Source organism: Salvelinus sp. IW2-2015, linkage group LG23 (genome assembly GCF_002910315.2).
Source record: "Salvelinus sp. IW2-2015 linkage group LG23, ASM291031v2, whole genome shotgun sequence".
Classification (NCBI taxonomy): Eukaryota; Metazoa; Chordata; class Actinopteri; order Salmoniformes; family Salmonidae; genus Salvelinus; species Salvelinus sp. IW2-2015.
Window position 1 is genome coordinate 45,937,865 of NC_036863.1, and position 20,951 is coordinate 45,958,815.

A 20,951-nucleotide genomic window follows, 5' to 3' on the forward strand; every position below is an offset into this window, starting at 1 on the left:
GTGTGAAGGCTATGTGTAGGCTTACCACACACACGCGCACACACGCACGCACCCAACAACTGGCACAATGAATCTGCATTCTTAATTTATCAGCATATGCCAGGAGACCGGGGGTGGAGGGTGGAGGCTAGAGACTAAGACACTACAGGGCAAAGACACTCATAGCTGTGCTCTTCACATACTCCTCACAGACACATCATTGTAGAGCCTGAGGAAGAGCTCTCGTCTTTCACCCTTACCAGGAAGATCTCCCTTTTTAAGTCGCCCGAAAGAATGGAGGAAGGACCTTATAAGTGTGTTAGAGTGAGTGATTTAAGGTTTAACCTGGTACTTGCCTAATAAGCTGGAGTTATTAGGAAGATGGCTTATAAGGAAGTTGATGTATTTTTATTATTTTCTTAACAGGATGGAAACGGAACAGTGAATCGGGTCATTAGGATGGGGACCAGGAAGAGCCAGGTAAATTCATTCATTCATTTAGTTGTAAATGTATATCATTATAATAATTATTTTTATTCACACCTGCACTGTTGGCCCTCAGAGCTTAAGAATTTCACTGTACACAGCAACAACATCTGTGCATGTGACTAAATAAAAATGTAATCATTAATGATTCACAAGCTTGTTCAGATGCTCTACTGTAGGATATTTGATCACTTCATGTCATTAATATTACCGTTCACTAATTCTGGTCACCAAATTTTGACTTAAAATCATTCAGTCATCATAGTAAAATGTCCTCTCAAAAAGCCTCTAATAACCTCCATATTAGTAAGGATTTTTCAGTTGAGAGGTTAGGAAGGGAGGTCAACTTGAAAAGGGTGGATCTGTGTGTACTCATCTGATAAGAGCTCATCCCTGATCTGTCACCATTGTGATAGTCACACAAGTGTCTGTGGCCATGTGTCACAGATACTGCACAGGCTATTTAACTGATGACAATGCATACATTTGTGGTTAACCTGATGTTTATTCGTATCCCAATTAGCTGTTGCACATGCAGCATTTACTCTTCCTTGGGTCCACATAAAACATAAAATACATGGAAGGGTAAAGAACAGTTATAGACAAGAACGGCATTAGATATTATGACATTAAAACTAAAAGTAATATATTGTCAAGGCACCAAGAGACAATTATTTAAAAACTATTTACACACTATTCATACATACATATTCACATACCTACAGTTGAAGTCAGAAGTTTACATACACCTTAGCCAAATACATTTAAACTCAGTTTTTCACAATTCCTGACATTTATCCTAGTAAAAATTCCCTTTTTTAGGTCAGTTAGGATCACCACTTTATTTTAAGAATGTGAAATGTCAAAATAATATTAGAGAGAATGATTTATTTCATATTTTATTTATTTCATCACATCCCCTGTGGGTCAGAAGTTTACATACACTTTTCTATGGGATTGAAGTCAGGGCTTTGTGATGGCCACTCCAATACCTTGACTTTCTTGTCCTTAAGCCATTTTGCCACAACTTTGAAGTATGCTTGGGGTCATAGTCCATTTGGAAGACCCTTTTGCGACCAAGCTTTAACTTCCTGGCTGATGTCTTGAGATGTTGCTTCAATATATCCACATAATTTAACTCCCTCATGATGCCATCTATTTTGTGAAGTGCATCAGTCCCTCCTGCAGCAAAGCACCCCCACAACATGATGCTGCCACCCCCGTGCTTCACGGTTGGGATGGTGTTCTTCGGCTTGCAAGCCTCCCCCTTTTTCCTCCAAACATAACAGTGGTCATTATGGCCAAACAGTTGTATTTTTGTTTCATCAGACCAGAGGACGTTTCACCAAAAAGTACAATCTTTGTCCCCATGTGCAGTTGCAAAATGTAGTCTGGCTTTTTTATGGCGGTTTTGTAGCAGTGGCTTCTTCCTTGCTGAGCGGCTTTTCAGGTTATGTCGATATAGGACTCGTTTTACTTTGGATATAGATACTTTTGTACCTGTTTCCTCCAGCATCTTCACAAGGTCCTTTGCTGTTGTTCTGGGATTGATTTGCACTTCTCACCAAAGTACGTTCATCTCTAGGAGACAGAACGCGTCTCCTTCCAGAGCGGTATGACGGCTGCGTGGTCCCATGGTATTTATACTTGCGTACTATTGTTTGTACAGATGAACATTGTACCTTCAGGGGTTTGGAAATTGCTCCCAATGATGAACCAGACTTGTGGAGGTCTACAATTATTTGGCTGATTTCTTTAGATTTTCCCATGATGTCAAGCAAAGAGGCACTGAGTTTGAAGGTAGGCCTTGAAATATATCCACAGGTACACCTCCAATACGCTAATTGACATCATTTGAGTCAGTCAGAAGCTTCTAAAGCCATGACATCATTTTCTGGAATTCTCTAAGCTGTTTAAAGGCACAGTCAACTTAGTGTATGTAAACGTCTGACCCACTGGAATTGTGATACAGTGAAATAATCTGTCTGTAAACAATTGTTGGAAAAATTACTTGTGTCATGCACCAAGTAGATGTCCTAACCGACTTGCCAAAACTATAGTTTGTTAACAAGAAATTTGTGGAGTGGTTGAAAAACGAGTTTTAATGACTAACCTAAGTGTATGTAAACTTCTGACTTCAACTGTATATACAGTACAGTTAAATTAGATCTTTAGAAAGAGGAGAGGTGTGCAATTTTTTACTAAACTTGCTTTTTGCCTGAGTAACCTCTGGTGGCAGAACATTCCATGATGACATTGCTCTACATAACTGATTGACGCATTAAATCAMTTTTTTTTTGTTTGGGTACCGTGAAGAAACCCATAGTGGCGTGTCTAGTGGGATATGTATATCTGAAGTGTATGCAAATAGATTATACAAGTGCTTTTGGAATTTTCAATACACAAATGTTTTTAAAAAGACTAGAAGAGAAATAGTCAATCTTTCTTCAACCAGGAAAGACTATCATGTATGTTGTTGATGTTAGTTCTGTGTGTGCAGTTAAGGGCAAGTTGTGCTGCTCTGTTTCGAGCCAGCTGCAGCTTTACTAGGTCATTCTTTGCTGCAGCTGACCATAATACTGGACAGTAATCAAGATCGGACAAGACCAGCGCCTGAACTACTTGTACAGTCGAGTTTAGTCAAAAACACAGAAACTTTTTGTAACAGACATACATACCTCACCCCTTCTTTAATGCAACTTAGTCAATATGGCTTACTTGACCATGATAACTGACCATCCAATGTTACTCCTAGGAGTCCAGCTTCCTCAACTTGCTCAATGGTCCCACTCGTTATGCACAGCGCCACTGACCCATTTACTGTGTTGGTGTTGCTCATAAAATGTATCATCACTTCAGAATTAGCAGAGAGCCTACTCTGGAAATGTGACATGTTTAAAGAGTATATTGTTCCAAATAATGTTTAAAAGGCTAAATAAAAAATGGTACTTTTTGAGATATTCATATTAATAATATAAATAATAACTTTTTTATGTTCAATGAATGTGAACATTTTTATTTCAGAATCTAGATATACTCCATATGTTAGTGCACACTATAAGGAGGATAATGACACCAAGATGTTGTCTGTCTCATGTACGATTCACATATCATAACATCTTACAGGAGGCGTGTACAGGTCTAAAAAAGGACCTAAAATGGCCACTTTCATCATGATTAAAAAATATATATGTTTGTCAAGCATCCTTCCTCTCAATTAAGTTTATATGTGAAAATTGCCAGAACAATCTGAGATACCAAAAATATTTTCTGCCTACTCCGGTGTGTACTGTACTGATTCAGATGACTGATGATTGGCTAAAGGAAATGTATAATAAGATGCTAGTTGGAGCTGTTTTGTTAGACTTCAGTGCAGCCTTTAATGGTATTGATCCGCATTTGTTATTGAATCAACATCACCTGCCATCACATGGTTGGAGAGTTACAGGTAGCTGCCTAAATAATGCAAACGTTTGAGTAAATGAGGGATACAAAGTATATTGAATGCAGGTGCTTCCACACAGGCGTGGTTCCTGAGTTAATTAAGCAATTAACATCGCATCACGCTTAAGGTCATGTATAAAAATGTTGGGCGGGCCATTATTTTTGCTACCATGGCTATGCCCTCATAGGATGACATAGCCCCCATCCACAGGACGTGAGTGGTCACTGAATGGTCAGTAGTTAACTTGTTATTTAGAAAAATAGCATTTACTAAGAATAGGCAGCAAACTAATTGGATGCCTGTTAGAGACAGCAAATGGTGCTTTACAATTTTATGTAGTGGAATTACTTTAGCTTCTTTCCACGCCTGTGGGGACACACTTCCTTTTAGGCTTTGGTTAAAGACATGACAAATAGTGGTGGCAATACAGTCTGCTACCATTCTCAATAGTGTCCCATCTAGGTTGTCTATACCAATAAATGGTGGCTTATCATTATTGATGGATAACAATAGTTCCTCAACCTCTCCCACACTAACTTGACCAAATGCAAAACCCGCTATTCTTTCTCTCATTATTAGATCTTTTATACAAAAATACAATGGCTCACTGTTCAATGTTGTAATTTCACACAAAAAATTCTTCTTCACTTTAATGTCCATGTCGTAGCCTTTATCAAGGAAAGTTAAGTGCCCACATTTGCTTACATATCTACATAATGTATGTAATAATATAAAAGAATGTCTTTTTTATATTTCAGTTGGCTCGCATCCAGACTGATTATGTGGCAGAGAAACTGAAGACACTTTATCCAGATGTCCATCTGGAAATAGGTGAGAAAAGTAGAGATGTGTAATACAAGAACACTCATACAGCCATACACACTCTCTCTCCCTCCCACTCTCTCTTTCTGTCACTTTTCCTCCCGCTCTCTCTTTCCCTCCCTGACTCTCTCTCTCTCTCTCTCTATTTCTTTCCTCTGTTTGTCAGCCTTTCAGTTTCTGAACAAATAGTAGATTGTGTTTGGGAGAAGATGGTGTAAAGCATACAACTGTACTGACACACAGTTTACTGTCTTTCGGCTTTGTTGCTCTGACTGTCTGTTAAAGAGAATCTGCTGAAATGGAACTGATGACCTCACTACCACTGTCATTCATAGTCATGATTGTAATACACTACTTTTTCCATTCATTCCAGTTGCCATGTCCACAATTGGTGACAAAATCTTGGACACTGCGTTATCAAAGGTTAGTTCAGAAAAAATAATGCTTGAAATGTATTTGTAGGTTTGAGATCATTGTCAAGCCATTGCAGGATGCTATTTTTATTAACTTTATCAGTGCTGGTGGTATGGCAACGTGGCTGGTATTCCTGTATTTAGCGTCTCAAAATGTTTCTTGGTTGTTTCAGATAGGTGAGAAAAGTCTTTTCACAAAGGAGCTCGAGAATGCGCTGGAGAGGAATGAGTAAGTATGGACAATGTTAATGAAAGTATTGATTTGAGTGACACTCTCCTGGTGACAAGTAGCAAGTCTGATAAATAGCTCTGAACTTTATCAAATTTCATTGCGTAAGAACACGTACAGGTAACTGCCCAAAATAAAGGAAACGAGGAATACAAAAGAATATTGAAAGCAGGTGCTTCCATACATGTGTGGTTCCTGAGTTAATTAAGCAATTAACATTGCATCATGCTTAAGGTCATGTATAAAAATGGTGGGCATGCCAATATTTTGGCTACCATGGCTATGCCCCCAAAGGATGACAAAGCCCCCATCCCATCATGCTTAGAGTCATGTATAAAAATGCTCAGTTGCCCATTATTTTGACTACCATGGCTAGACCACCAGATCTCAACCAACTTGAACACTTATGGAAGATTCTAGAGCGGTGCCTGAGACAGCGTTTTTTACCACCATCAACAAAACACCAAATTATGTAATTTCACGTTGAAGAATGGTGTCGCATCCCTCCAGTAGAGTTCCAGACACTTGTAGAACCTATGCCAAGGTGCATTGAAGCTGTTTTGGCAGCTGGTGGTGGCCCAACATCCTATTAAGACACTTTATGTTGGCGTTTCCTTTCTTTTGTCCGTAACTTGTAGATGAGTGCGTTAGAGGTTGGAAAATAAAGAGCAGTTCTTTATTATAGTAATATCTATATTGTGAAACGGGGGTTTATTTTGGTGTTTTGAAATGACAAGGCTGTGGAGTTAATGCAAAAAAACTTGGAGTGTACAACTATTCTGTAACCAGCATTTCTCTTTCTAACAGGGTAGACCTAGTAGTGCACTCTCTTAAAGACCTCCCGACAACTCTGCCCAATGGCTTCACTATAGGAGCAGTGCTTCAGTGAGTACAAACCCTACTTACTACATCATCAGCACTGTCCATTGTCATCCACACTCTTCTTATAGTTGGACTAAGCAGTGACAGTGTTGTGGGATGGATAGTACCAACAACAACAACCGGAAGATGATGTCTTCCAATAAATGTCCATTCACACAAATCCATTTTGAACTGATCGATGGAAATTAGTTGTCGTTTTCACATTCATTGAGACTGGGCCTATGTCTTTTTTGCAAAAATAAGTTTCCCTTTTGAATACTAAGATTCTCTGTGTGTATGTTTTCTCTTCCTTTCCAATGTTTCTCAAAAGGCGTGAAAGCCCACATGATGCAGTGGTGCTACATCCAAAGAACAGRGGACTGACCCTGGACACTTTGCCAGATGGCAGGTAGGTGTGCTACTATGCCAGGGAGAARAGTGAATGAAAGAGGCCAATTCTCAGTGTTCTGGGGTAAACTTGACACATCACACAGCCTACAATGTCTTCATCAAGCTTTAAGACTAGGACATGGCATATCCTATGATATTCAGTTGGAGTAATTGCAAAACTGCACCTGCAAAAAAAGACAAAACTTAGTAAAAAAATAAATAATAATTTGCGACCATGTCCTTTTGAATTACTGACTGTTACAATGCAATGGTCAATGTGTATATCTATATTTGATCCTTTTGAGAACTTCAATGGATGATTTTCAGACCAAACTCCACGTCTGTGTCTGTGTCTGTTCTCACAGTGTGATTGGTACTAGCTCTCTGCGTCGGGCTGCTCAGCTGAAGAAGAGGTTTCCTCATCTGGAGTTTAAAGACATTGTATCGTTTTTCTAATGCAGAACTGCAATGATTTACTGTCTGTCCATCTGTGTGTCTTATTGCTGTCAGTATTCATGCATGTAGCTATTGTASGGGAGACTGGAGGCAATTATAACCGTTTTTGTCCGACTCTATTGCTCAGAGAAGACTTGAACTAGGCCAGTCATTCWAGTTTCTTATATATCTGTCACCTAYTCATTCATACCTGTCGGATCACAATATTGTTTTTATTCCGAAAAGTCATGCAGGGGCAATTGTAACAGTAGCTGGGGTCAAATGTAACACCTACAAAATCAACCAAATGAATGTATTAAAATGAAAAAAGTAATGTTTATGAATAATCCTATCAGAGACGTATGTAATGATTTTGCAAGAAATATGACTATTTCTATGTACGTAACCAATAATTACATGGCCATTTGGTTCCCCTCAAAACATCTGAATAGTCGATGGTACCGAGATTATGTCCGTTTACAACTTATTTGGCACTTTACAGGACCCCAAAGCTATTTACAGTTATTGTATGTATAATTCATACAATCTTAAAGTTAAATTCACCTGTTTTCATCATTTGGCTGCTTGGCTCAGGGTCATTTTAACACTGCGTTACGAATGCCCCCCAACCCAGCAGCCATGTCACAACCTCATGTGCCTAGCAAGAGACAGCAAATTAAATCAAGTTTTATTGGTCACATACACATATTTCGCAGATGTTATTGCGGTGTAGTGAAACGCTTGTGAACATTTTTATGTAAGAAATAACACACAAAAAAACGAAATACTGCAAAGTTGCTTAGGCGCTAGAAGCAGAGCTGCCATATCTGGCGTGCCATCTTGAATAGTGACCACATGTCAATGTTTAGCCAACATATGGTGAACAAATTATGCTAGTTGGATTTATTGGACATTAATACTCAGCGCAATATAAGAAAAATACAGCCAATTTTTTTTAAATACACACAACTACTTTCACCCCTAAAAAYAATATTTAAAAAATTGCCCATAAAATGTGAGATATTTGGCTGTAACTTTTCAAGCAGGAAAAAACCTAAATGGGCATGTACTGTGTGTTTCATCACTCTAGCTAGCTTCTGTTTGGCAAAATTCAAGGTGTTACAATTGCCCCCAGTCTCCCCTAGTAATTGTTCCTTAACCTGAGCACTATAGCGAGGTAACCTCAACACTCGTCTGAAGAAGCTGGATGAGAAGGAGGACTATGCTGCCATCATCCTGGCGGCAGCAGGGCTGAAGAGGATGGGGTGGGAGGCACGAGTCAGCCAGGTACAGTGCAACCAGCCTTCCCAAACATCTCCGGTGTGCCTGGCCCTCAAGGCAAATGTCATGGCATAACACAAGACACAAAACGTTTCACCAAACAATACAATTTCACAGTGCATACCTATAAATTGACTAGGTATCCCTCTTTCCCTAAGTTGATAAAAATGCTAAGAAAATTGATTTGATAATGTTGTTGTGTTGTATGTCTCTTGGTAGCTATAGAAGCTGCTGTAGAATTTAAATGTTTGTTGGGTTTGGCTCTACAGGTTCTTGGCCCTGAGGACTGTATGTATGCTGTTGGCCAGGTGGGTACAGTTTTTAGCTATTGTTGATGTTTACAGGAAGCACCTGGGGTGCCAGCCGTTATAACCGTTACACCATGAGTGCCACACCGTGCCATCCATTCTGCATGTTGGCGTAGATTCACTGTAAAATATTTAATCTTGGAAGACCGAAGGCATATGAATCCTTTGATGATATTTAAAGGTCCAATACAGCTGTTTTTATCTCAATATTAAAAAATGTCTAGGTAACAATAAAGCACATCAAAAATAGCAGAGACATTTCTCAAGCAAGAATTCTATTAGGACTGTCTGGGAGTGGTCTGATTGGGGAGGGGAAAATGGAAAACTAGCTATTATTGGCAGAGAACTTTGGATCTCTTTCTTGTTGCTTTATTAACTAATTTACTAAAAGGGCATTATCATTTTCACAATTTCACAGTATTATTCCAACCTCAATGTAGAAATATACACTCAGTTGACAGTTTATTAGGTACACCCATCTAGTACTGGGTCGGACCCCTCTTTGCCTCCAGAAGAACAGCCTGAATTCTTTGGGGCATGTGCCAAGAAAACATTCCCCACACCATTACACCACCGCCACCAGCCTGTACTGTTGACACCATGTAGGATGGGGCCATGGACTCATGCTGCTTTAATTCATTTAAATTAACAGGTGCGCCTTGTTAAAGGTACATTTGTGGAATTTCTTTTCTTCTTAATGCGTTTGAGACAATTAATTGTGTTGTGACAAGGTAGGGGTGGTATACAGAAGATAGCCATAAAAAAAATATATATATTTTTTATTTAACCTTTATTTAACCAGGTAGGCAAATTGAGAACACGTTCTCATTTACAATTGCGACCTGGCCAAGATAAAGCAAAGCAGTTCGACACATACAACAACACATAGTTACACATGGAGTAAAACAAACATATAGTCAATAATACAGTGAAAAAAATTAAAATAAATAAGTCTATATACAATGTGAGCAAGTGAGGTGAGATAAGGGAGGTGAAGGCAAACAAATATATGTATAAATAAATAAAAATATAAAAGGCCATGGAGGCGAAGTGAGTACAACACAGCAAGTAAAATAAAAACTAAAAAAACACAAGATAGCCATAAATGCAATCAATGTTTCAGAGTTCAAGTAACAGACATATCTCAACATCAGCTGTTCGGAGGACACTGCATGAATCAGGCCTTCGTGGTCGATTTGCTGCAAAGAAACCACTATTAAAGGACACCAATGTGTCACAGGGAAATCACATTTTTGACTGCACTGAGACTTTAAGAGAGTCTGCATCCCCCAGGGTGCCCTTGCCGTGGAGGTGCGGGCGCGAGACTGTGACATCTTGGAGATGGTGTCTACCCTGCACCACTCAGAGACTGTGCTGCGCTGCATCGCAGAGAGGGCCTTCCTCAGACGCCTGGCAAGTTAACCATGCGTTTCCCCATACACACGCCTGCCAAAAACATAAACAAGACACCAGCTGCACCTGCTGATGCTGAATAGTTGCGGTTCAAAAGCTGCAGCTTATAGAATTGAATATGTGTATTTTTCTTGCCTCYCACAATCAATTTATTTGGTGCATGGATCATAATTTGTGTGCATCAATATTACAAAGCCTTCTCCTCTATTATCACTCTGACCCTTGCTGCTTGGTCCTTTTTGTACACAGGAGGGAGGTTGCAGTGTACCAGTTGCTGTGAACACAGAAGTGAAGGACTCGGTGGTAAGGAAATAGTTAGACATCTAATCAGAATCGGGAATAGATGCAGAAACCACCAACCATAGAGCTGAGCAGAATTACCTCTAAGCAGATTGCTGACCTGTACTGATTTTATTCAGTCACTTCCAATGGCCTATTTCAAATAATCAGTAGAGTGTAGAAATTATCTACAGATGGAAGTTTTCTGTAATTGATGAGACTGGGTGTGCTCAMGAGTTTAATGCTCTTCTCTCCTGTTCCAGCTCTCTCTGACTGGTGCTGTGTACAGCCTGGATGGAGCTGACAGCTTGAAGGAGGCCATGGAAACCAGTGTAGACCCAGGAAATAAGGTTGGGGACAGGACCTGTTTTTATATGGCCGTCATGCCATATTCCTAATGTTTTATTTACTGTATGTGATATTTTCTGATTTTGTATGGTCGTCATACTTACGATTATCCTGGAATCTAAACTGATATGCTCAGTTTCYAAATTGTGGTGAAAGTTTGGATTTATGGCTAGTTTCATTTTATTCCTAGAATGTGATATTTTAGCCAATTGATTGTCTCCATTTTCCTCTTCTCAGTTAGAGTCGGCGGCAGACATCCAGCATGTTGGGGTAACAGCCCACAATGTGCCTCAGTGTGCCCAGGTAGCAGCTGAGAAGCTGGGGGTGGACCTGGCCAATCTCCTGCTCAGKAAAGGAGCCATGGAGATACTGACCACTGCTCGGAAACTCAACGACGCACGCTAAGGCCCTCTCTCCACTCCTACAGCGGGTCCCAATGTGCTCCCGACCCCTTCCTTTGGCTCTCTAACCTTTTGGCCAAGGGGAACAAGTAGGGAGCGGATTGGGACTGGCTGCCAAACACTGTGCAAGCCATCATCAGCATCCAAGACCAGCAGAAGTCGGCAGGGTCTTGAATAATGTTTACTCTGAATATGTACKGATTCACCTCAGTTGTATAAGCTAAATGTACATGATCCTATTTATGTATGAGCTACTACTCTTGAGAATGGGTAAATACTAGGTGAACATTTGTATAGATGCTGAGGGTTAAGAATGTACCAAACAAAGATTTCTGTGAGTATGACTGACCAACTCCACACACAGTATTACAACTGAACCGTATGACACATCTCAGGCAAGGCCCCTGGCCTTTTTTTAATCACTTTTCTAAACCAGAACAAAATTATGTTCAAACCTGGAATATATTGACAGCAAGAGAATATATAACTCAACTCTTACTGGAAAATGTCTCATACCGATAGTGCCATGTTTGTATACTATGTGCTTTCTATGAAGCCTTCATATCTGCTTCAGCTCTATAAATACCGACCAGTTGTACTGAGTGATRAGTGCTTTTTGAGGTCGTTMCGATTATTTAAAAAATGATCACTGGTTTAGATTTAAATGTTATACATTAAATGCTCTATGCATTGTGGGTTGAATGCAGTAACAGACTAAAACAATAAAAGTCCCATGATGGTAGTGACTGCCCATCAGTTTACCAAATGTAATTTGTGTATATTACATGTTTGATATTTCATTTGGTGAGCTGCTGCCATTTTAGTTATTGAAGGGCATACTTTTGACTGAATACCAACTATCAGGTAGAGCTCCTGTATCCCTCTTGAATGTCTGTAGCAGGTGTAAAAGAGAAACAGAACGCGTATGCGGATAATGGTCATTGTAGTTAATTACGTTTTCTGCATAAAACTACAACTCCCTAAATCGCTATTTGGGTTTGATCTGATTTATCTCGATAGAGAAACTGCGCACTGTGCGCACAGGAAGAACGAAATTGAATTCAAATTGAACCGATGTAGGTCAGTTATTCGTTTAATTGCTCAGCACTACAAACCAGTGCGGCTCCTGAACACTTCATTGGGTACAAACTACACATCGCCTTTGTTTCATCAGATTGTTTGGAGTCCACGCGAACCTTTCACATCCAGGGCTAGCGGAATTCCACAATAAGAGATGTAGAGACACAGTACACTCCTAGTTAATTTGTGGTCTGGACAAACTAGGCAAAGGTAATCGCCATGGCATGTCCTTTGAGAACTACGGTTTGTATATTGGTTAGCCAAGTTCCCCCAACAGTGTAGTGGCTATTGTTAGCATGCTCAACCCTGTCGCAAACACTTAAGGTTAGCTCTCTAAATCAAACATTGATTTTACTCACTTGTCTAGCCTTCGAATGCATACAAAACGTGACAAGATGTATCAAAAGAATATTTATTGCAACCTAAGAATTTTTAGCGCGAAAAAACAGCACATTTTCAACAAAGGAAAATAGGAATGGAAATTTAACAATTTTCAGAATGTGTGGGTGGCCCTTAAAAGGGCCTTTTGGTTGAATAGTTCGGTGGAGGTTTATTTAAATCGCCAACTAATATTCTTGGGACTGTGAGGAAGCCTTCTTTCCCGCCTTCCCGCTTGGTGCAGCGGCCGCCCCTGTCTTCTTTGGTAGCAAAACAGCCTGGATGTTGGGCAACACACCTCCCTGGGCGATGGTTACACCGCCGAGTAGTTTGTTCAACTCCTCGTCGTTACGAACGGCCAGCTGCAGATGGCGGGGGATGATACGGGACTTCTTGTTGTCCCGAGCGGCATTGCCAGCCAACTCCAGGATCTCAGCCGTCAGGTACTCGAGGACAGCAGCCATGTACACAGGAGCACCAGCACCTACTCTATGAGCGTAGTTGCCCTTCCTCAGCAGACGGTGGACACGACCTACGGGAAACTGAAGACCAGCGCGGGAGCTGCGGGACTTTGCCTTAGCGCGGGCCTTTCCTCCGGTTTTGCCTCGTCCAGACATGATGCAGATTCTCAAYACTCAAGTATAGCAGAGAAACAAATAGATTGTGGTTCAAGGAAATAATGAATGCGAAAGGAACTACTGCGGAATATAAACACTACAATTTAATCCCGCCTTCAAATCCTATTGGATATTGAAATGAGAAGGCGCATCTAATTGGCGTTGAGAGGTAACTGCTTGAAAGAGATGAACCCTCATTGGCCTGGAATTTCTTTGCATAACAGAGTAGTCTGAGGACCGTGTTTGATTGGTTTGTTGTTCTTATCGCTGTTGTCATTGGATCACATTGTTCTCGATCAAATTTGGGGGGGAAATGTCACGCCAATCAAATACCCTCCCTCCCAATTTAAATTTTTGGAGGAAAGCCAGCAGTCTATGAAGACGAAACAATTATTTGTTACATGAATCAGCGTGTTCGTAGCAAGGTGTTCTTTCAAAGTATATCACAGATGAATATGGCAAAYTATATTTTGGTAAACAACGAATTGTTGGGGAGCGGGGGTAGAGCTACTGCTACCAACGACAGAGAGAAATATTAATGGCGTCTTTTTGTAGGCAATGGTTCGTTGGACAAAGCCTATGAGGAAAATGGATGGCGTTTTTTGGATGAACGCCGTTCGGTCTATGGTTAACACAGGTTTAGGCATCTTATATGTTTTGTTCTATGAGATAATCTTAATCTAACCTCACTGTTTTTGAATTTGGAAGAATTTAGCCTATGTAATAATAAAAACAAATCACAAAGGCTTCATAATTCGTAAAGGTCATGTTAACTGACTGCCATTATATCATAGATCAAAACATATAAAATCTCATAAYCACGGTGGGAAATGTAACTTTTTCTTTCAACAGCCAATGTGGCAGGTAACYTTAGATACAAAAAAATCTAGCAGCCACTCAGATTTTTACCWATCAAAATAATATTTTGCTCCATAATTACGCAAAGAAAATACATAAACAACGGTGAGCATGCTTTCTAATGTTTAAAAGATGAGATGTATTACTATTAATAGGGTATAATGTTTAATAACATTTTTGTGACCTGTCTCAATTTGTGTTAAAATAAATKATTTAGATCCAATAATAAAAAGATAAACATCAAGAATCAACAAAGTGCATGTCCTTACACAAAATGCTGAGTGATACACCTTATTCATTATTATAGTTCAGGGGTCTATGATAGTTTTTTTTACAAGGATAGGGCCTACATGATGTGCTCCTAATTAGAAATGTAGAAGCACYCAAATAAATCTAGGAGAACAATGACTAAAACTTAATGAATAAACATTTTGGGGAGTGATCCATAATCAAGCACAATCATTAGGTGAGCCAAAAACATTTCAGGTGGCCCGTGYTAACGACTGTTACTGAAATTGTAACTCCAGTTCTATGAGTGGRGTGGGGTCCCATAATGGAGCTCTGCTCTTGTTGTTTTACCCTGCTGCCGAGGCAGTGAATAGCCTGAGAAATGTATTATGCACACACCTGCAGCCAATGGGAGTACAGGTGTCCCTATATATGGGGATTGCCTCCCCACAATCAGCCTCCTGAAAATGATCTWKAGCGAGACTMGGGMTCGGCAGGGCCTTAAGGCCTATGGGGCTCTGCTCCACTTATAGAGCTGGAGTTACAACTTCAGTAACTATCGTTCTATATCGTGGAGCTCCGCCTCTGCTCCTATTGGTTTAAGGCGGAGCGAAACGCTCCAAAATGTACTCCCTGCCGAGCACAACACTTCCCACCTAATGACAAGGTTGGGCCTAGCAATAGCTGTGACCGAGTCCAATGGCGGACTGGCCGTCAGGAGCACCGGGACATTTCCCGGTGGCCTGAGGGTCGTTTTGGCCTGTCGTGAATAGTCAACTTGACCAGCGATAATATAGCAAGCAGGAATGAGTTGACGGAGAAGCCACGCATCAAGCGCTACACTCTCTCGCTGCAGTGTCCCTACGCCAAAAATGACATCAGGTCTCTCCGCGACGCACATAGCAACCGTCTACCTGCTTCTGATAAAATTTTAGACAAGTCGCACGGTGAAATGGACGGTCGGAAAAGGAAAGGTGGAGCAGAGAGGGAGAGAATAAAAAAGAGAAAGGCCCTTGCCACAGACGCTGCAAAATAAGCGACATGTTCGCCAGTAAGGGACCAGGTCAGTCTAAAACACACACACGACACCCAGCATGGCTAGCTAAGTAGCCTAGCTAAAAATGGTGACACAACGGTCGGTAGGRTAAACAGTTTGCACGTCTTCCGTCTTCGTGGAGGAATTATATCAGAGCAATGAGTGCAACATAGCGATCATAATATGACATTTGAAGGCAATATGTTTCAACTAGTAAAAAATAGTAAACATAGACTATGGACTTGCCAGCATTCAGTCATGACTCATGCTACATAAGCTAGGGAAAGTGCACATACACTGTACAGAGAAACAGGCTACAGTAATTTTCTTTGCAAAGGTGAAGAAGGAAGCAGCAGCAGCACTAGAGCTTCAGGTGCTCCTGCAGAACTGGAGATGGTGGTCAGTTCAGTCAGACTCAGAGCAGGAACCTTCAGGTACAATTTAAGAGCACAAACCTAAACATGTAGGCTATGATTTTAGATTAATATGTGCTTTATTTATGAGATTATCAGTAGGACTGTAATCGGGGGCATACCTTGTACATTTGTATGTGCTATGATTGGTGTATTCCTAGTGAGTTTTTGAGGGTGTAGCCATAGCATACCTTGAAAACTCAGTGTTCAGATAGGCTTCTTGTTGGTCAGTCCCAAATGTTTGTATTTTGTAATGTGGATAATTTTCTTCCCAGATGAACATAGTGGCCAAATGTATAACTAGTTTGGTACCCGTTGCATCAACAAATAGGGTTAGCCTACAAAATTAGCGGTTTGGTGGTTTGCATGAACAGGTGTGCCTGGGATGGAGTCAAATTCCCGGCCTGAATTATTGTTTCAGTCCGCCCCTGACCGAGTCCCACAGTACAGTAACACAAGGTGTCACAATATACTGTGTCCTCAGTAAATCTGCCACACTCAGTCAAAGGCAAAGCCAATGACTAGTGAACAGACAACTAGAATATGAGACACAGCTAATCTGAACAAGCAGATAGATAGTGCTCCAATATCCTGTCAAGAAAAACAGACCCACCAGAGAAGTGACACGAAGTGACACGAAGTGTCACCCTACACTGTGTTTTCGGTAACCCACCACACTCAATCTGAGGAACAKAAAGACTGGTGGGTAGAGATGCAGGACATGAGCTAATATTAACTGAATCAAGCAAACGGTTAATGCTCTAATATCCCTATAACAACTGGTACTACAGTGTTTGCAACACAAGGTGTCGCCCTACAGTGTGCTTCCAGTAATCCYCCTCCCCTAGTCTAAGGAAACCGAAGACTAGTGGGCAGAAAAGTAATTACAAGAGCCCAACTGAACTGAACAAGCAGACAGTTACCGTTCCAATATTCCCACACAACTGATATTACAGTGACTCGTCACAAGGTGTCACCCTAGACCGTATTATCAGTAAATCTGCCTCACTCAAAAAACATCAACCCAGAAACTGAACTGCACATGCAGACAGTTAATATATGATGATAGGTAAAAGAGTATATAAAACATGGGCAAATACTGAACTGAACGCTCAGACAGTAATAATGCTCCAATGTAATTTCAAAGATTGGTATAATAGTAACGTTACAAGGTTACAAATACTATTTCCCTCATCATTCTGCCCCAACACAGTCTTAAACTGTTGGCATGTAAAAAAAYATACATGAACTCTACTGCACTGAACGTCAGTCAGGAGACAAGTCTCATATGTCACTCTAATAGAGAAAAAGCGGGCCTCTTGGGAACATGCCCATTGACCCAGCATCTTTCTCCTTTAGTTCAAGTCAGCAACACTGAGTACGGACTGAGCCAGAGAGTTGGAAGACATATCTGAAAGATAAGAACTGATAAAAGGGGACTGTGACGACCAGGACGCCGCCGCGCAAATATCCTCTACCCCTGTTCCTCTGAAAAGAGCAGCAGAAGCCGCAACTCCACGCATGGAGTGGGCTCTTCTACCCAGAGGCAATGGACGCCCTGCAGCCTCATAAGCCATCTCAATGCTTTCACAAAGCCAATAAAACAGACGCTGTTTAGAGAGTGGTCTACCGAGTGCCGCAGCACCGTGACACACGAACAGCTGAGGCGATGACCTAATGGCAGACGTGCGCTCCAAGTAGTACGCCAAGGCACAGGCGATGGAGCCGTTCCTCTCCTCTCAACATGCGGAGGGGTAGAGAAGGCCCACAAATCTACAATCTGTTATCTGTATGAAATCTTAATAAATGTAGGCATAAATGCCGGGTTAGAACGTAACACCGCCCTGCTCTGATTGCCATTAATGGCAAGGCGGTCGGGTCTCATCTAAAGAGCGCACTGACACGCTTAGCAGTGATCAGAGTGAGTAACAGTGCCATCTTCAAAGATAACATTTTGAAGGGGATTTGGTTCAATGGCTCGAACGGAGGCTTACAAAGCGCTTGGAGTACCAAAGTCTTATCCCACTGAGGGAGCGTGGCTCTAGGCATTGGCCGAAGCCGCCGCGTTCCCAATAGGATGCATTTCACTAGTGGGTGGCTGAAGACGGTGTCTCTGCCAAAACCCTCATGACAAGCTGAAATCGCCACCGCGAACACCTTTATGGTGACGGGTGAGCACTGCTTATCAAATAGACACTGTAGGAATGAGAGGACGCTCTCAACTTGACAGCACACGGGTCAACGTTCTTTGTGAAGCACCACTGTGAAAACACGTTCCTGGATGTGGAACTGGCATATGATCCCTATATGGTTCTGATCACTGCATCAGATAACCCACAGCGCTCTAACCTGTTCCTCTCAGGAACCAGACCATCAGACCACTCAGCCTCCTGCCTGAGACAACGTGTCCCATCGATGTGGAATGGGACAAGGCGGCAAAATCAGCATCTGAATCATCTCAGCAAACTATGGAGCCCCTGAGCGATCGGGAGCTATCAATATGATTGACAGCCCGCCTGAACTCACCCAAGCTAGTAGCAGGAGAATGCAGGACAGTGGTGGAAATGTTTACAGGAGAACTTTCGGCCACAGTCGGCGTGCAAATAGATCCACCTCGGCTCTCCCGAACCGTTCCCACATTTGGAGAACAAAGTCGGGGTGCAGACGCCACACACGAGGTCCGCCCTCTGCGTTCTGGTAGCCTGGAATGTGTGCTGGCCTCAATAGGGCTAGCAACAGGGCGGCCCGTCGAGGATCTGAAATTCGACAGTTCATAGTCATGGTGTCAACCTCAGGAGGCTGAAAAATGTGGCTTGTCACCTAAAACCCTCACAAACTTTTACAGATGCACAATTGAGAGCATCCTGTCGGGCTGTATCACCGCCTGGTACGGCAACTGCACCGCCCACAACTGCAAGGCTCTCCAGAATGTGGTCTGCACAACGCATCACCGGGGGCAAACTATCTTCCCTCCATGACACCTACAGCACATCAGACTGTTAAACAGCCATCACTGACACAGAGAGGCTACAGACTCGAAATCATTGGCCAGTTTAATAAATGGATTACTAGTCCCTTTAATAATCCCACTTTAATAATGTTTACATATCTTACATTAGTCATCTCATATTTATAAACTGTATTCTATACCATCTATTGCATCTTGCCTATGCCGCTCAGTCATCGCTCATCCATATATTTATATGTACATATTCTTATTCCATCCCTTTAATTAGATCTGTGTGTATTAGGTAGTTGTTGTGGAATTGTTAGATTACTTGTTAGATATTACTGCAAGGTCGGAACTAGAAGCGCAAGCATTTCGCTACACTCACATTAACATCTGCTAACCATGTGTATGTGACCAATAAAATTGATTTGTCTAGCTGTATACACAGGTAGACAATCTGTTGACTGGGCCAAGGTGCGCTCTTCCCAATTCACATGAACCCCAAATGTGTGAGATGAATCACCATCTGTGTTGTGTGTGCGATCGGCATCTCTGCTGACGGGGCAAGCACCAGTAGGTCGTCCAGGTAATCCAAATCCCTTATCCCCTGGCGATGCAATGGTTCTATTGCCACCTCCACGCAGTTGGAAAAGATGTGAGATGCCAGGGAGTACCCAAACAGCATCCTTGTGTATTCGTATGCCACCCATTGAAAGGCAAAACGCGGGAACTTTCTGTGACGCGGATGCATATATGCGCACATGAATATGTGCGTCCTTCAGGTCTATGCAAAAGTCTTTCGCATGGACACATTCCAGCAGACATTTTGTCGTGAGCATTCTGAAGGGCCATTTGGCTACGCTCTCGTTGCGAACGCGTAGATCCAGTCGGCCTCATCCCCCCCCTTCTTTTTTTGACACTAGGAAGTAGGGCGAATATAGCCCGCTGTTCCTTTGCTCTCAAGAAACCACTGTGACCGCCTCCTTCGCCAAAAGTTCTGTGATCTCTGCAACGAGAGCGGCGACTTTTTGGGGGCGATTTCATTACCGTCTCCACGAACCCCGTAAATGGGGGAGGGGTCCGGCAAAATTGGATGGTATAACCCTTCTCCAGCGTCCGGTCCAATAATAATGACAAAGCGGGAGAGTGCGAAGCTGTGGTGCATTCAGTAGGAAATGCCTGTAATCCTCTATAGCCCTTGCCGCCGCTGTCCGCCGACAATAAAGCGGCGGTACAGCCCAAGGCGGGCCTCCCATGAAAGGGAGAGGAAACAATAGCGCATTCTGTGAGAAACGGGGGCGATGACAGATTGGTTATACTTGTAACCTTGCTGTCCAAGCCCTCCGTGATTGCAGCACGGGTCTGTACTGCACTGACAGAGGCGCTCGCTTGAGTCAGAGCGCCGTCCCCCAACAGGGATTGCGTTACCTGCCCAGAAACGGGCTGTGTATGCAGGCTGTTATGTGAAATCCGAGCGACCTTGCTCATAGGAGACTGTGGTGTGAGGTTTTTATGAAGTGTAGCGCGGGGGCTCATCAAAGGTGTCCGCCCTGCTACCTTGTCATTAGCCCTACTCAAACCAACCTTGTGTGAGTGCTCAACTACGCACCCGTGGTGGGCTGTCCTACAACCAGAGGGGTGAGAGGGAGAGYGMGWGAGYYYYAGAGAGAGAGTGGGAGAGAGAGAGTGGGTGAGAGAGAGAGATAGAAAGAGAGAGAGAACCTGATCAGTTCCTTGTTTGTCATGGAAAAGAGGTTCTCTCTCCTCCATCCCAAGGATCAGACCCTTTAAAAAAAWAAAWAAACTAAAATGACATACCCAAATCTAACTGTAGCTGAGGACATGAAACAAGGATATGCATATTCTTGATACCATTTGAAAGGAAATACTTTGAAGTTTGTGGAAATGTTAAATTAATATAGGAGAATATGTTAGATCTGGTAAAAGATAATACAAAGATGAAAACATGCATATTTTCCCCCATCATCTTTGAAATGCAAAAGAAAGGCCACAATGTATTATTCCAGTTTAGGTGTAATTTAGATTTTGGCCACTAGATGGCAGCAGTGTATGTGCAACGTTTTAGACTGATCCAATGAACCATTGAATTTCTGTTCAAAATGTTGTCTGCCCAAATGTGCCTAATTGGTTTATTGATACATTTTCAAGTTCATAACTGTGCACTCTCCTCAAACAATAGCATGGTATTCTTTCACTCTAATAGCCCCTGTAAATTGAACAGTGTAGTTAAATTAACAAGAATTTTAGCTTTCTGCCCATATCAGATATGTCTATGTCCTG

The 20,951-nt window shown here is 41.9% G+C and overlaps 2 protein-coding genes across 4 annotated transcripts in view; one reads left to right on the forward strand and one right to left on the reverse strand.

Moving 5' to 3' along the window:
* Positions 1–11,692, forward strand: part of hmbsa (hydroxymethylbilane synthase a) — a 28,791-nt gene extending 17,099 nt beyond the window's left edge. For 2 of the 3 annotated variants that reach the window (XM_023967852.2, XM_023967853.2), the window contains exons 2-14: positions 406–459; positions 4,669–4,741; positions 5,106–5,155; positions 5,319–5,374; positions 6,182–6,259; positions 6,567–6,644; positions 6,991–7,066; positions 8,234–8,347; positions 8,611–8,649; positions 9,943–10,062; positions 10,312–10,365; positions 10,605–10,691; positions 10,927–11,692. In XM_023967852.2, coding sequence (XP_023823620.1) covers positions 406–459; positions 4,669–4,741; positions 5,106–5,155; positions 5,319–5,374; positions 6,182–6,259; positions 6,567–6,644; positions 6,991–7,066; positions 8,234–8,347; positions 8,611–8,649; positions 9,943–10,062; positions 10,312–10,365; positions 10,605–10,691; positions 10,927–11,094 — 1,047 coding nt within the window. In that variant the 3' untranslated portion in view covers positions 11,095–11,692. Of the gene's footprint in view, positions 1–191; positions 304–405; positions 460–4,668; positions 4,742–5,105; positions 5,156–5,318; positions 5,375–6,181; positions 6,260–6,566; positions 6,645–6,990; positions 7,067–8,233; positions 8,348–8,610; positions 8,650–9,942; positions 10,063–10,311; positions 10,366–10,604; positions 10,692–10,926 lie in introns of all 3 variants that reach the window. The other variant, XM_023967849.2, reaches the window with a different exon arrangement.
* An 876-nt stretch (positions 11,693–12,568) lies between these two features.
* On the reverse strand, positions 12,569–13,234 carry h2ax (H2A.X variant histone). The gene has a single exon (XM_023967854.2). The coding sequence runs from the start codon at positions 13,163–13,165 to the stop codon at positions 12,737–12,739; it is 429 nt and encodes a 142-aa protein (XP_023823622.1). The 5' UTR covers positions 13,166–13,234; the 3' UTR covers positions 12,569–12,736.
* Between the last annotated feature and the right edge of the window lie 7,717 nt (positions 13,235–20,951).